The sequence below is a fragment of the Primulina tabacum genome, chromosome 15 (assembly GCF_025594145.1).
Source record: "Primulina tabacum isolate GXHZ01 chromosome 15, ASM2559414v2, whole genome shotgun sequence".
In the NCBI taxonomy this organism is placed as follows: domain Eukaryota; kingdom Viridiplantae; phylum Streptophyta; class Magnoliopsida; order Lamiales; family Gesneriaceae; genus Primulina; species Primulina tabacum.
This window is the reverse complement of record NC_134564.1, coordinates 6,224,126-6,240,189: the sequence shown is the minus strand read 5'-3', so window position 1 is coordinate 6,240,189 and position 16,064 is coordinate 6,224,126. Positions and strand designations below refer to the sequence as shown.

General features: G+C 39.4%; 1 protein-coding gene across 1 annotated transcript; it reads left to right on the top strand.

The window, feature by feature from the left end:
• The first annotated feature begins 7,832 nt into the window (after positions 1–7,832).
• LOC142525843 (uncharacterized) lies at positions 7,833–8,672 on the top strand. Its single transcript, XM_075630129.1, has 2 exons — positions 7,833–8,043; positions 8,158–8,672. Exons 1-2 carry the CDS (start codon positions 7,833–7,835, stop codon positions 8,670–8,672), a joined length of 726 nt encoding a protein of 241 aa, XP_075486244.1.
• The last annotated feature ends 7,392 nt before the right edge of the window (positions 8,673–16,064 follow it).

Genomic DNA, 16,064 nt, shown 5'->3' with positions numbered 1-16,064 from the left:
TTTTATTGTGCGCTGCGAAAATTGCATAGGTTATTAACAGCTCACATATAACTGCTCGCTGTCGTTTATATAATTTATTAATAGCACACATAAATGCATGCTACGGATATTACTATCCGCAGCGTGCTTTTAATGCACGCCGTTATTTCTGTCAAGTGCAACAATATTAACAGCGCACATATGGGTGCACGCCGTTAAAAGTAATATTCGCAACGTTCTTTTCATGCATGCTGTTAATGACGTGCTGCGGAAAATCATTTTTCTTGTAGTGAAGTTTGTAAAGCGAAAGTCTTTTAGTGGAATCTTTCCTGAAGAGGAAAAAAGGGTGACGTAGGAGTATTCAATCTCCGAACACTCATAAAAACCTTGTGTCAGTTATTTCTCATAAGCACATACTTTTCCAGCTTCATTTTGTTGTTTAAGCCTGTCAATGCTTTTAAGCTGTCATTGAAAATTGTGAACCGTTTTCCGCAGTTAATAGTGGTTCACATTTCCAACCGTTTGAGAAGAATTTTTAACCGCCTCAAAAACGGTTGAAATCAAAGTTTTAAAAGCAAAAATTTGAAAGAGTTCATTCACCCCCCTCTAAACTCTTTCCCGATCCCAACAAGTGGTATCAGAGCGGGGTTTTCTCAAACATTGATATCTTATAATTACTCATGACAGCTTTCAACAAAATTACTATGTTCTCTAAAGAAGATTATGATGAGTGGAAAATTTGTATGCAGGCACATCTAACAGCCCAAGATGACGACATGTGGTATGTCATTACCGACGGGCCAATGAAAATTCTGAAAGTAAATACAGCTGCAACAACAATTGAAGGTGCTCCCCAGATGATTGAAAAACACCGATATGAATGGACAGTCGAGGACAAAAAGAAATCAAATCTTGATAATGTCGCAAAGGATATTCTTTACAAGACTCTAGACAAAAACATGTTTTCCAAAATCAAGACATGCACCACGGCTAAATAAATATGGGAAAAACTCACACAACTGTGTGAGAAAAATGATCAAACCAAGGAGAACAAGCTGATTGTTGCTATCCAAAAGTTTGATAATGCAAAGATGAAGCCGGGAGTAACTCTTTCAGAATTCGACGAACAGTTCAGTAGTATTATCATCAAACTTATCTCTTTAGGTAAAGAATACTCTAACCGAGAAATTGCTTTGAAGGTTATGCGAGCCCTTCCCAGAGAATGAGATGTGAAAACCATAGCGATGCGAGAGTCCAAAGATCTGAACAAGCTGGATCTCCATGATCTCTTTGCAGACCTTAAAGCATATGAGTTCGAGCTTGGATTACAAACTGAAGAGGAGCCATCCACCTCCCAACCAACAAAAGCCTTGGCAGCTACCACAGTGACTCTTCCGGTTGAAGAGTCCACAAGTAAAAAAATGGCTGAGCTAATAAGCAATGAAGCCATGTCCCTTTTCGTCAAAAATTTTGGTAAATTCATGCGTAAGAATCAATCACAGATGAATAAATCTTATTTCAAAAAGGATCATGATGATGATGGTCAAGCCTGCTTTAACTGTGAAAAGAAGGGACATTTTATTGCAGAATGCAATAGGCCAAGAAAGGAAGAAAAGAAACCAGTTGACAGAAGACGGTATAAAGACGATCAAAAATACACCAAAAGGAAGAATCAACGAGTCTTGGTCGCAGAAGAAGATAAAGGTAAATGGGATGACTCAGATTCAGAAATATCCACTTCTGAAGAATCAGTCAGTGAAAGTGAAGATGAGACGACCAAGTGTCTCCTGGCTAATGAAGACCCAGAATCCACAGAAGAAATGGTATTGAAGAAAAAGAACTTGGAAAAATCCATCTGGTTCGTGGATAGTGGTTGTTCCAGGAACATGACTGGAAGCAAAAGTCATTTATCAGAAATAGTCAACGACAGAGGTCCAATGATCACCTTCGGAGATAATTCTAAAGGTAGAGCTGTGGGTAAAAATAAGATTATCCATGTAAAAATTATCATTAAAGATGTACTTCTTGTAGAAAATCTGTGTTATAACCTGATAAGCATAAGCCAACTATGTGACAATGGTTACACCGTTGAGTTTCAAAAACTCATATGCACTGTTAAAACTGCCGCAAGTAATATTGTGTTAACTGGTCATAGAGAGCAAAATACATAAAAAGTAAAATGAAATGATGATTGTCTTAATGCACCCATTTGCTTTATCGCCTTAAATGGTAATAAAAATTTGCTTTGGCATAAACGACTCAATCATCTTAACTTCAAATCCATTGCTACTATTAGCAAACTTAAACTGGTATCTACCTTGCCTAACATTGACTTTCCCAAAGATAGAATTTGCAATGCCTGTCAGTTAGGTAAACAAATCTGTTCAACCTTCAAGAACAAATGAAGAAACTCATCAGCAAGATACCTGGAACTTCTTCATATGGATTTGTTTGGACCGATACCGGTGATGAGTTTAGGGGAAATAAATACACTCTTGTGGTAATCGATGACTTCTCCATATTTACATGGGTAACATTCTTAAACTCCAAGGATCAAACCGCGGCTCAACTAATCAATCTGCTCAAAAAACTTCAAAATGAGAAAACAAAATCAGTAGACAGAATCTGGAGTGACAGAGGAACTGAATTTCTGAACCAATTCCTGTCATCCTATCTTTAAGATCATGGACCTTGAAGATAGTAGTGATGACAATACTGGCTGAATCCAGTATCCGCATGTTAAAGGAAGTAGCTAGGACCATGCTGACTGAATCCAGTATCTCACAACGGTTTTGGGCAGAGGCCATCAATACAGACTGTTATACTCAAAATCGGTCTATGATCAATAAAAATCATGAAAAGACTCCATATGAGATCTGGACTGGGAAGAAACCAGAATTTGGATATTTTCGCATTTTCGGTTGTAAGTGTTCCATTCATATTAATGGCAAGACACAACTAACCGCATTTGATGTAAAAGCTGATAATGGTGTCTTCCTGGGATACTCAGCAGTGAGTAAAGCGTATCGAGTTTATGATCAAAGAACTCTCAATGTTGAAGAATCCATACATAATGTATTTGATGAATCATCCATATGTCATGATAATAGTGGTAGCAGCATTAATGATTTTATTAATAAACTTGATGCTACTAACCTTGAAGATAGTAGTGATGACAATATACGTTTGAGAAAAACAAGTGAACACATCTTGGAGCAAGATCCAACCGTTCAAGAACAAACTCAACAGATGAATGAACCAGATGACAACTATCAACCGCAGAGTATACAAATAGAAATGGGGGCGTTGGAGCAAGAAGATGATATCATTCAATCAACCGAGTCAAATCCATATGGACCATGTCTCCGGTGGAAAAAGGATCATCCGATCGAGTTGGTCATCGGTAAACCTACTACTCCTCTCAGAACTATAAATCAAATGATAAATGAATTTATGCATGCTGCTTTTGTTTCCCAGATAGAACCTAAGAAAATCGATGATGCATTGCTCGACACAAATTAGATAGAGGCAATGCAGGAGGAACTTAATCAGTTTGAAGAAGTAAAGTTTGGCATCTAGTTTCTCGGCCTGAAAATACTGATGTTATTGGCACTAGATGGGTATTTAGAAACAAAATGGATGAAAACGCTTCAATTATAACAAACAAGGCTAGACTAGTAGCTCAAGATTATAGACAGGATGAAGGAATAGACTTTGATGAATTGTTTTCCTCTGTAGCTAGGATAGAAGCAATTAGAATATTTCTGGCCTTTGCAGCATTTAAGAATTTCAAAGTGTATCAAATGGATGTTAAATATGCATTCTTGAATGGGTTGCTAAATTAAGAAGTTTATGTAGAGCAACCACCTGATTTTATTAATCACATTCATCCTGACTTATGTTTACAAACTAGACAAAGAATTGTATGGATTAAAGCAAGCCCCGAGAGCATGGTATGACACATTAACTAAATTCTTGCTTGAGCATGGTTTCTCAATTGGAACGGTTGATAAAATCCTGTTTAAATTTTCAAAAAAAGATCACTCACTTTTTGTACAAATATATGTGAACGATATTATTCTCGGATCAACTAGCCCTAAATTATGTGAGAGATTCTCTAAGATGATGCAGGAGCTGTTTGAAATGAGCATGATGGACGAATTAAATTACTTTTTAGGACTGCAAGTCAAGCAATCAGAAAATGGTGTATTTATCAATCAAGCCAAATACACTCGAGATATGCTAAAGAAATTCGGCATGGAAAATTGCTCTCAAGCTACTACCCCGATGAGTTCATCAATCAAATTGGACAAAGATGAAGGGGGAATCTCAGTGGATACAAAAATGTACAGAGGGTTAATTGGTTCCTTACTGTATTTGACTACGAGTTGACCACATGTTATGTTTGTTGTATGTTTATGTGCATGGTTTCAAGCTAAACCTAAGCAATCTCATTTTATTGCTACAAAACGCAAATATCTTAAAGGTACTACTAATGTGTATCTTTGGTATCCCAAAGATAAAAGTTTTAATCTTGTAGGCTATTCAGACGCAGACTATGCTGGATGCAAAATCGATCGAAAAAGTACGAGCGGTTCATGTCAGTTTTTGGTTGATAGACTAATATCGTGGGTTAGCAAGAAACAGACGTCTATTGCTAAATCAACCGCTGAAGCTGAATACTTGGAGGCTAGGAGCTGTTGTGCTCAGATGCTATGGATACAACAAAAGCTGAAAAATTATGGAATTCAAGCTACTGAATCTCCTATTTTCTGCGACAACACCAGTGCAATAACAATCACATATAACCATGTCATGCACTCTCGGACAAAACACATTGATATCAGACATCATTTCATCCGAGAACATGTTATGAAGAAAGAGATTCGGCTTGAATATGTTCGTACAGATCAACAAACAGCTGATATATTCACGAAACCGTTACCAGAGGCTAAGTTTTCACATTTCCAAAATATGCTTGGTTTAATCGATTTATCTTGATATGACTATTTTTGTGTCCAATTTGTAATGCAGAAAATAAAAGAAATAGACAAAAAGACAACCAGTAATACATAAAAGGAAATTTCATTAATTTAGGCGGGCGCGTACATCAAATATTTCTTTTTTAATTGCCATCCTCCAGAAGGTCAACCAAGCTGTCAACCCTCCGGTGGTGTGATAAGTGCAAAAATTTCACTTAATTTATATGTTAATCCATTTGATCTATGCTGGTTTCGAATAGATTTATGCTTGATTTTTGTTGTTTTTGTGTAGTGCAGGGGATATACAACTATGGGATGGTTTAGAGCAATCAGAGACGTTTTTTTTTAGCGTAAAACAGCGAAAGACTCAGAGCCGCAATGCCACAACAAGCGCTGCAGCGCAACAATGTGCGAAAGAGAAGCGCCGCAGCGCTACAAGATGAGCGCCGCAGCGCCAGCATGCCGAGAGATAAGCGCATAGGTGCTAAGGGACAAACGCCGCGGTGCTAATGCTCACGAACGACGGGCGCCTAGGCGCCACTTACTTAGCGCCGCGGCCCTAATGGCGACGAAACAAGACTAAATTGGCTTCGACTTACGGCCCGGACGGGAGAATAAAAGAAAGACAAGGGTTCAGAAATAGGGAGGCCGTTTTTGGAGAAAATACAGAGAGAAGAGTCAAAGCTAACACGAGACGAAGACCAGGCATGCGAAGATCGATTACAAATACGAAGAACGACGAATCTAGGGACAGAGACGACACTTCGGATTTGTTATCTGTTCTTTCGCGTTTACATTTTCTCGCATTTCGATGTCTAAAACTTTGAACATGCATTGTTTTTATTCGAATTTGTCATGAACTAATTTTCTAGTCTAGAGAATGACATAACTTTGTGGATACGATGATTTGACGCAATGGTTTATTTGATTGAATTTCGCTCTTATTTAATAGTGTTCTCTGTGCTTATTTCACTGCAATTTACTGGCCATAAATTGTTTGTTGTTTGATTAATTCTATAACTCGAGAGAGGGACTATGATTATAGATCATTAGAACCACATCGTTGAATGTTTATAGCGTTCGGAAGGCGTATAACTTTAGCGAGGCTTAGGTAAGAATATTGTTTGCATTTATCCATGAAACTTAGATTTAAATTATGAATATTAGAATCAAAGTTTGATTGATACAGTTTATTCGTCACTTGGGAAAGAAAGAATAAAAAAATTAAGTGTTCTTGGCCATTAAATAATTAGAATTCATGAATATAAATTTAACTGGGAATAATTGTCGTGGAAACTTAGTGAAATCATTTCATTAGATATTTTCTCTCCTTGATATTGTCCTCAGTACGGTGATTAGATTAATTATTTTTTTTCAATCAATTCGTTCAAGTAAACCAATTCTCTTTTGATTTTTCTAAATAAAGTCAAGACTATTTTAATTACAAGCATTGATATATATTTTATTTACACTCCTCGTGGGATCGACACTTGCACTCAAAAATACATTTTACTATAACTTGACGTCGTTCGCTTGCGAGCAATTAAGAAAACACGAAACAAGTTTTTGGCGCCGTTGCCGGGGAGTGTCAAATTTGAATTTATATCAGTATTGTTACCAATTAGTCTAGATTTTAATTTAGAGCCTTTATTTTTATTTTATATTGATTGAGTCATTCATTTTTCTCTGTGTGACAGTGCATGCGAAGATCGCAAAGCCTTGACTTGCTTATCTTTGATCCAGAAATCGAAAGAACTGCACAGAGGCTAAGAAAAGCTAGAAGGGAAGAAATTCTAGCCATAGCTGAGAACAGAGAGAATGACAGACATATGCCGCCAGAAGCTATACCGATCAGAGATCACTTCAGACCAGTTATCAATGCACATTATTCTGGCGTTGCTCGGGGGACCATAAATGGCAACAATTTCGAACTGAAGCCCGCCCTAATCAATATGGTTCAACAAAATTAGTTCACTGGAACTGCTACTTCAGATCCTCACGTTCACCTGAGAACCTTCTTGGAAATCACAGATACGGGCATTTGTTTCCATTTTCTCTCAGGGACCAAGCAAGAGGATGGCTCCAATCAGTTCCGTTAGGGAGCATCACGACATGGCAGGAGCTGGCGACGAAGTTCCTTTCTAAATATTTTACCCCTGAAAATTCTGCACAATTAAAGATTGAGATCAGCACTTTTAGGCAGACTGACTTTGAGCAACTCTATGAGGCATGGGAAAGGTACAAGGATTTGTTGCGGAGGTGCCCGAATCATGGTTTTGAAGGCTGGGTACAGATTGAGCTTTTCTATAACGGGTTAAATGGTCAGACATGGACGACAGTGGATGCAGCGGCAGGTGGCACAATCTTTGCCAAATCTCCTGCTCAAGCCTATGACTTGCTTGAGCAGATGACTATTAATAGCTACCAATGGCCGTCTGAGAGGTCAGGAGTACAGAGGACAACTGGAGTTATGCCGTGGATCCTATCACATCACTCACTGCGCAAGTCTCAGCGTTGACTACACAGATAGCAACCATGAATAAAGTGAGTACATCAAACACTGAGGGACCACCGCTTGTTGTTGAAGAACCACATTTTCTTGAAGAAGTCCAATACATCAACAACAAAAACTTTGGAGGCTATGGAGGATATCGAGGTAACCCTCCCCCTAACACTTATCACCCTGGTTTGAGAAACCATGAAAATTTTTCATACGCAAATAATAAGAATGTGTTGAATCCTCCATCGGGGTTCAATACATCAAATGGGGAAGGGAAGCCGTCATTTGAGGATTTAGTTGGGACATTTGTTGTTGAATCTGGTAAGAGGATTGCTAGGACTGAGTCTAGGCTTGACAACCTTGAGACACACATGGCGAATATTGGTGCTTCCTTGAAAATCCTTGAGTCGCAAGTGGAGCAGATAACGAAGCAACTCACGTCTCAACCGTCAGGCGCAGTACAAAAGACTTCAGACCCAAATCTGAGAGAGGTGAATGCCATTTTTATGCAGCATGAGGAGATTGGAGTGGTAAGCAGAGAAGAGAAAGTTGATCAGCCGACTCCAAGCAAAGGGAATCGAGGTAAGAAAGGTAAGAGTTATGATTTTGATCAATGCATTGATATTTCTTTACTTCCCTACCCCCAAAGATTTTTACAATTGAAGGCTGAGTTTCAAAAGAAAAAAGGTCTTGAAGATCTCAAGAACCTACACTCTAACATTCAGTCTGCAGAGCAGGAAGAGGTGGCATTTACTGGAGAAGATGATAAGGGAAGGCAAGGAAATCTTCCTCAGAAGCTGCAAGACCTCGGGGAATTTGTTGTACCATGTGAAATAGGGGGTCAATCAGTGAAAACAACTATATGTGATTCAGGAGCAAGTGTGAATATAATGCCAAGTTCTCTTTACGAGAAACTTGGACTGAGCAGAATCAAAACCACAGAAGTAATCTTGCAGCTGGCAGATAAATCGGTAAAGGTGCCACTGGGTTGTGTCAAAGATGTTGAACTTAAAATTGATAAATTGAGGCTTCCAGCAGATTTTGTGGTACTTGAAGTGGAGGACAGTAAGAATGTTCGTATCATTCTAGGACGACCATTCTTGGCTACTGCTGGAGCCATCATTGATTTGAAACAAAGAAAATTGACAATGGATGTTGAAGGTCAAAGGGTGGAAATCATGGCATCCAAGAGTTCTCACAACCCACCTTGAACAGTGCAATGACAGTCGGGCTGACGACGTTAAACCAAGCGCTTGTTGGGAAGCAACCCAAACCGTATCTTTTATTGCTTTCGTTTTCTTTATTTGCTTTTATTTTATTTTCAGTAGTATAATTGCTTCTACGTTTTCTTTTTATCTAATTTGGCATGTGAAGATTAGATACTGATTTATGCATTTTTATGTAGGTACAAGTTGAAACAGGGCAAGGAACGAACTCACTTTGGCAAGAGTTGGACCTGAATGGCGCCTAGGCGCTATACAAAAAGCGCCGCAGCGCTAAATGCGAAGACTAAGCGCCGCAGCACTAGATAATCAGCGCTTAGGCGCTGAAAGCCGAAGGATAAGCGCCACGGCGCTACTTACTCAGTGCCGCGGCGCTAGTTCGTCTTATATGAAAAAAAAAGAGGGACCGAGACTTCATTTTTCAAAAACCTAAGAAGCAAGCGCCGCGGCTCCTCCACCAAAAAAAAAATCGCTCAACTCCACAAATTAGCCTTCTAAACACCACAAGACACCACACGATTCACTCCCAAGCTATACCATCTTCAAATTCTCACTCCTAACCCCAGTTGGCTCAAGATTTCAATGAAAGTTCTTCGACAAAAATCGACCCCGGACAAAGTGTAGCAAAATTTCAACCCTTCACAACAAGGTACTTGTTATTGGTATCATAATTCTCGATTGTCATGCTTGGGATTTAGGGGAGTTGCGTTCTTGGGTTGGTACACGTAAGGTGTTTGACAAATTGCCTCTGTGAGTTGTTGTTACGTATTGTTGGATTTGGAATATTGCATGTTAGAAGAATCGTTAATTGACTGATTGTGTTGAGATTGTGGGTACTGCTTTGGTGTAATCTTGTTGAGACGTTGTTGTTGGATATTGTTTGTGAGCTCTAAATTGTTAGAATTGAAATATGCCGCCGAAAAAGAAGAATAAGCGGGGGGGAATCTGGCGAGGGCGAGTCGTCTACTGTCAGTTTTGATAGAGGACGATTCTGGGATGCAGTTGCCGCTGAGAATTATATGAAGCTATTAGAGAAAAACATGCAGAGAGAGCGCGGCATGGATCAGAGCCACCCAAATTGTGCTACATTGACTCGTGCTCGAGCAATGAATTGGGGCGAATTTGTTAAGCCCCCGGCTGATGCTGTGATGTCCCCTGTGAGGAAGTTTTAATGCGAATCTGAAAGTTAAGCATGAGAATTTTCACGTGAGGATTCGAGGGCGGATGGTTGCCTTCGACAGCACAACGATCAATTCGCTGTATTCGATGCCAAATTATGAGACAGATGGGTACACATTGTTCATGAGAGAACCGTACCCCTACGAGACGGTCATAAACATATTTTGTGAACCGGGTACAGTTTGGAAACTCAACAATCAACGAGCTCCGGTCACATTCCCAGCGACGTTGATGAAAAGGGAGGCCTACAAGTGGTATAACTTTGTGGCCTCGCGGTTGATGCCATCTGGGCACGTGTCTGACGTAACGAAGTTGAAGGCTGCATTGGTCTTTTGTATCCTCACTGGCCGGACAGTGGACGCGGGCCAGGTGATTATGACATCTATTTTGCAAGCGGCTAGGGGTACATCCACTATTAGCATGCCCCATTCATCGACTATCATCGACCTCTGTCATGCAGCGGGGGTCATTTGGGATGCTAATGAGACGTTACTGCATACAAAAGGCGATATATCACTGTCTGGACCCCTCCCGAGGGATAGGAGAAGACAAATGGTTATTCGTGGTTCAGGAGAAGCTTCAGGCAGTGGTGCACCGACACAGCCCGCCCCACAGCATTCACGTACACAGACCGACAGCCCCCGTATGGATGAAGTTGAGCGTAAGCTGGAGAGATTATTGAGGATGACGCGCGAGCACCACGAGTAGGTATATGATTATCATCGAGTGCTTGCGCAGCATTACCCTCCTACTACTCCATCTGGTGAGTTATTCCCATCACCGCCTACATTTGGACATGGACCTGATGATGATGATGAGGAGCCTGAGCTGTCAGGTGAGGACAGCGAGTCCTGATGCTCGCTGTATGAGGTACGTAATCCCCTGTTTTTCTTGTTTTATTACTGTACATTGGGGACAATGCACGTACTTAAGTTTGGGGGGGTCGTCTACTGTCGTTACTTGTCATTTACTCTTGCTTTACTCTGTTTTACTTTTGAGTTTCAGTTCTTCGTTCTTATTTTAGGAATTGCTTGATCAGTTATTCCCTGCACTTCTCGTAAAAAAAAAATTATTTCATTGCATGTTAGAGTTGTTAGGACTAGTCATGGATCAGCTATCGTGAGGCCGATGATGAAAATAAAATCGTGAGTCTGCAGCATGAATGTATTCGTGATTACTTGGGAGTCACATTTTAATGCACTGTCATGTTTGTTGATATTATCGGTGCTAAGAGACAATTTGCGTGCCTGTGATGCTAATTAAATGAGAGAAATCTGATTTTTAGTAATTCTCGCATGACATTGACTGACACTTTTGCGAACACAGAGATGATCTAGGCAATTTTTCTCAATATCTTTGGGCCTGTCTTCTTTATTCATTATCAATTGTTAGCCCATTGAGCCTCGAGTAGATTGAGATGCTTGACTTTTCTTTGTGTGCATATCTTATATATCATTTTAATTGAAAATTGCATGTGATTGGTTTGTATGAGATGACTAATGGATTGACGGAAATCTAGAACTTGTTTGAACACTTTTCGAGGTGAAATACGGATAATATGTGACATAGGAATGATTTAGGCGATCTTTGGAACCGTTTAAGCCTTCGAGCCTACCAAACGAACATGTAATATCCCTAGTCTCCCACATTGAGCCTACTAAAAATCAAGTGTATTGTGTCAATGACACACAATTAGACCCCACCTGTATCTATTCTACATCCCACAACAACTACCTAATGAAGCTTATACACTTATTGTCCTACCTTAATTTTGAGAGAAATAAGTTCATTGGTGTTGGAATAATTCAAATACTCCTTGAAAAGAAAAAGAAAAAATTGAATGTTCAGAAATGAGTTAAAAAAAAAGAGGCAAAATGAAGAAAATTAATGAAAAGAACGAATCAAAAGTGGTGAAAAAGAACCTATATGGGAAATGAAGGATATGAATGGGAGGAAAACAATAAGTGGATGGTAAATGAAAAGAGAACGAAAATGAGTGAAATTGATGAAGTGCAAATATTTCTCTCAAATTTTGATCTCCATACCTTTATTGTAGCCATGAGCCGTAGCCTAACGTTACAAGCCTACAAGACCTATTAACCTTATCACATTTATCCAATATACTAGTGAAGAAAAGTTGTTCAAGTCAAGCTTATGGATAGCTGATAAACATGGTTAACAAGTATAGACTTTAATCATTTGCATGCAAGCATCTCATTGTGTGACTTCAGCTTTGGTATACTTGTGATGATTATCTTTTGAGCCAAACAATCACCAATAAAGTCCTTTGTGATCTGTGTAAGTAAATGTGTATTTTAATGAAGTGTAATTTGCACCGAACTGAGGACTTCTTAAGTTTATAAGGCGATTTGGCATTGTGAATCTATTTGCGCAATCGATGAGGTAAATAAACATTGACATACCACACACGCACGTGACTCTCGAGTAAATACGAATCACATGAAAATAAATAGATCTGAGGCCACTATCACTTTTTGCATATCCATGACTATAGTTGTCAGCGTTTATTTCTTGCTTGAGTCTGCATTCCTATTTTTACTTTTATTTTTGCTCGAGACTAGCAAAAGTTCAAGTTTGGGGGGTTTAATAAGTGCCAAAATTGCACTTAATTTATATGTTAATCCATTTGATCTATGCTGGTTTCGAACAGATTTATGCTTGGTTTTTGTTGTTTTTGTGTAGTGCAGGGGATATACAACTATGGGATGGTTTAGAGCAATCAGAGACGTTTTTTTTAGCGTAAAATAGCGAAAGACTCAAGCCGCAACGCCACAACAAGCGCTGCAGCGCCACAATGTGCGAAAGAGAAGCGCCGCAGTGCTACAAGATGAGCGCCGCAGCGCCAGCATGCCGAGAGATAAGCGCTTAGGCGCTAAGGGACAAGCACCGCGGCGCTAATGCTCACGAACGACGGGCGCCTAGGCGCCACTTACTCAGCGACGCGGCGCTAATGGCGGCGAAACAAGACTAAATGGGCTTCGAATTACAGCCCGGACGGGAGAATAAAAGAAAGACAAGGGTTCAAAAATAGGGAGGCCGTTTTTGAAGAAAATACAGAGAGAGGAGTCAGAGCTAACACGAGACGAAGACCAGGCATGCGAAGATCGATTACAAATACGAAGAACGACGAATCTGGGGACAGAGACGACACTTCGGATTAGTTATCTGTTCTTTCGCGTTTACATTTTCTCACATTTCGATGTCTAAAACTTTGAGCATGCATTGTTTTTAATTCGAATTCGTCATGAACTAATTTTATAGTCTAGAGAATGACGTAACTTTGTGGATACGATGATTTGACGCAGTGATTTATTTTATTGAATTCCGCTCTTATTTAATAGTGTTCTCTGTGCTATTTCACTGCAATTTACTGGTCATAAATTGTTTGTTGTTTGATTAATTCTATAACTCGGGAAATGGAGAATAAAACAATTAAGTGTTTTTGGCCATTAAATAATTAGAATTCATGAATATAAATTTAATTGGGAATAATTGTCATGGAAACTTAGTGAAATCATTTCTCTAGATATTTATTTTCCTTGATATTTTCCTCAATCTGGTGATTAGATTAATTATTTGCTTTCAATCAATTCGTTTAAGTAAACCAATTCTCTTTTGATTTTTCTAAATAAAGTCAAGACTATTTTAATTACAAGAATTGATATATATTTTATTTACATTCCTCGTAGGATCGACACTTGCACTCAAAAATACATTTTACTATAACTTGACGTCGTGCGCTTGCGAGCAATTAAGAAAACACGCAACATGGTGGCACGCAAAAACTCCTCTGAGTGGGCAATCCGCCTCAGAATCCTCCGCTCCTTCAGGAGCATGAGGAGATAGACACCTTCATCAGAGAAGGCGTCTGCAGCATCAGCAACGCGAAGGCGTCGCTGATATTTCTTCAAAGTTGCCACCCCTTTGGGGGTAGCAACAAGTCCCTTCCCATGGGAAGACTGAAGTTCCTGGACTTTTGTCCAGGTTGACAGCGTCTTCTCCAAGACGTTGTTCTCTATAGCAGCTTTACGGGAGGCCACTATGGACTCCATGAACTCTTTGACTAAATCAAGCTCGGCTGAACTGCTTCCCTTATCCATCCTGCTTTATCTATTTTGTGTTTCAAGTGAATATGAAGCTAACCCCTCTACTTGTATTTATAGATAAGAACCATCCGAAAAGTCTCTATCATTATGTCTAACACGAGGATATGAAGAGTTCTATGTCAAGCTACCGCCGATTCATCTCCCAAGAATTCTTTCTAGGCACATGTTTAGGGGGAATATTGGTTGTCAATAATTTAATAGACTTTTCAACCATTCCCTCTCTAAACATATTATTCACCCGATTCAATTTTTTTTTTTTGGGGGCAAGATATCTCCACGTCATTTCTTAAAAATTACTCAAACTCTTCGTCTGCCCTGCTTGACGTGATGGTTATCTTTTTGAAATTTGAACTTAATCATTTTAACCGATGTCCAAAACTTTTCAAAATTTAAAAAATCCTTCCACTGACAGTCCTCCACGTGGACTGATTTGTGACTCTCTGAACCAAAATACACATTCAAAATTTGCATCGTTCTTATTCTTACCTTGCTACTTTCATACAAAATTGCGTTTAGGCTCTTCTTGTAGGTATTTCCTTCAATCTCTCTTCTTCAATCAAGATTATGGCCGCCTCAATTGCACAAAATACAGTTGTTGTCTATTTCACATCGGTACTTGACATGCCCAATAAGCCGATGAAAGCCATGCTTCGTATGCTTGAATCCTCTGGGCTTTGCTCTTTTCTGGGATGCAGTGACAAATAATCCGACACTTAATTGAGAGAATTCTTTGATTCTGCATACATGAAGAACGTAGAAATTGAATGTACTGTTCAAGGAAAAAATCTTCAACTCACCCAGAAGATGTTTGCTGATTTGTTCCACTTACCAGCTGCTGGAATTACTTGATTTCTCCACACTTCTAGATGGGAAATATTTACACTTGGAGAAGCAATTTCTCAATCACCGAATCTCCGGTTTCCTCTCCAACGTGTCAAAAACATGATCTGAAGATAGAATTCAGATTGTTGGCTGATATCATGGCGAAAAGAGTTCTTGCCAAGGCTGGTGCATATGACAAGATAACGTTAGAAAAATTTCTTGTCATGGTTACCATCTCATAAAATCTGCAGATCAACTGGTATGATATTCTATTCGAGACACTGGTGGCTATGATAAAGAAAGAATACCAATCTCAAGGGTTTGCGGTTCAAATCTTCCATATGCTGATTGATGCAGGGGTTCAACCGGTTGATATGACTGAAGTTGGAAAAACCAAGATGTTCAACTGTATAACGGTTGAAATATTGATCAAGAAAAATTGACCAAATGATGAAGAGATAGTCTCCATCAAAACAGAGACCGGGGTAGAATTCAGAAACAAAAGAAGCAAAAGAAGACTGTTTCAACTCCCGAATAAACCAAGAGAAAGTTTGTCCTAAAATCCAGCTCAGATGATGAATCTAGGGATGACATTCCTGTGTCCCAAGTATTCAAAAAGAAATGGTCTAACAAGCCCAAACCAACAAAGATTAAGATGATTAAGCATCTTTCGACACCACTGATTCCTCCTCCACTGCCTGAGCTCTCCACCATAAAGCTCAAAGGTATTCGGATTACTGAATCAAACATTGAATCCTCCTTCTCTGGAGTTCCGATCCTCCACCCAACAGACAAAGGCAAAAATATTCTAATTGAAGAACCACCAAAGACCAACTCCATTCATACCGCCATTATTCTAACCAGTGAACGAGTCAATGAGATTGTTCAGAATAAAATGGAGATGTCTGATCAATGGGTCCAATTTCGAACAACCACCACATTCGACTCCTTGATTCAAACGGGCAAGATCAAAGCTGCTGCCAAGCTTGAACGGTCCATGTTATAATGGACAGAAACATCTAAAATACCAACCGCTCTAATTCGTCGCGACTTTCTGGAAATTCAGATGAAAGAAAGTGCTCTCCGAGCACTGATCCAATTAAGACGAAACAACTTCGTTTCCACTTGCCCAACTGCAAAAGATGACTCGGCAGTCATCTCCTAGCTTGAAATTGATGCTCTATCACTAACAATGATAGTTGCTCAGATGAGGCAGGAACTTAAACTTCCAGACGATGAAGCACATAGTAAG

Coding starts and splice junctions, on each gene's coding strand:
- LOC142525843 (XM_075630129.1), top strand. CDS start 7,833: ATGGCGAATATTGGTGCTTCCTTGAAAATCCTTGAGTCGCAAGTGGAG. Junction 8,044..8,157: donor TCCAAGCAAAGGGAATCGAG/GTAAGAAAGGTA, acceptor AAGGTCTTGAAG/ATCTCAAGAACCTACACTCT.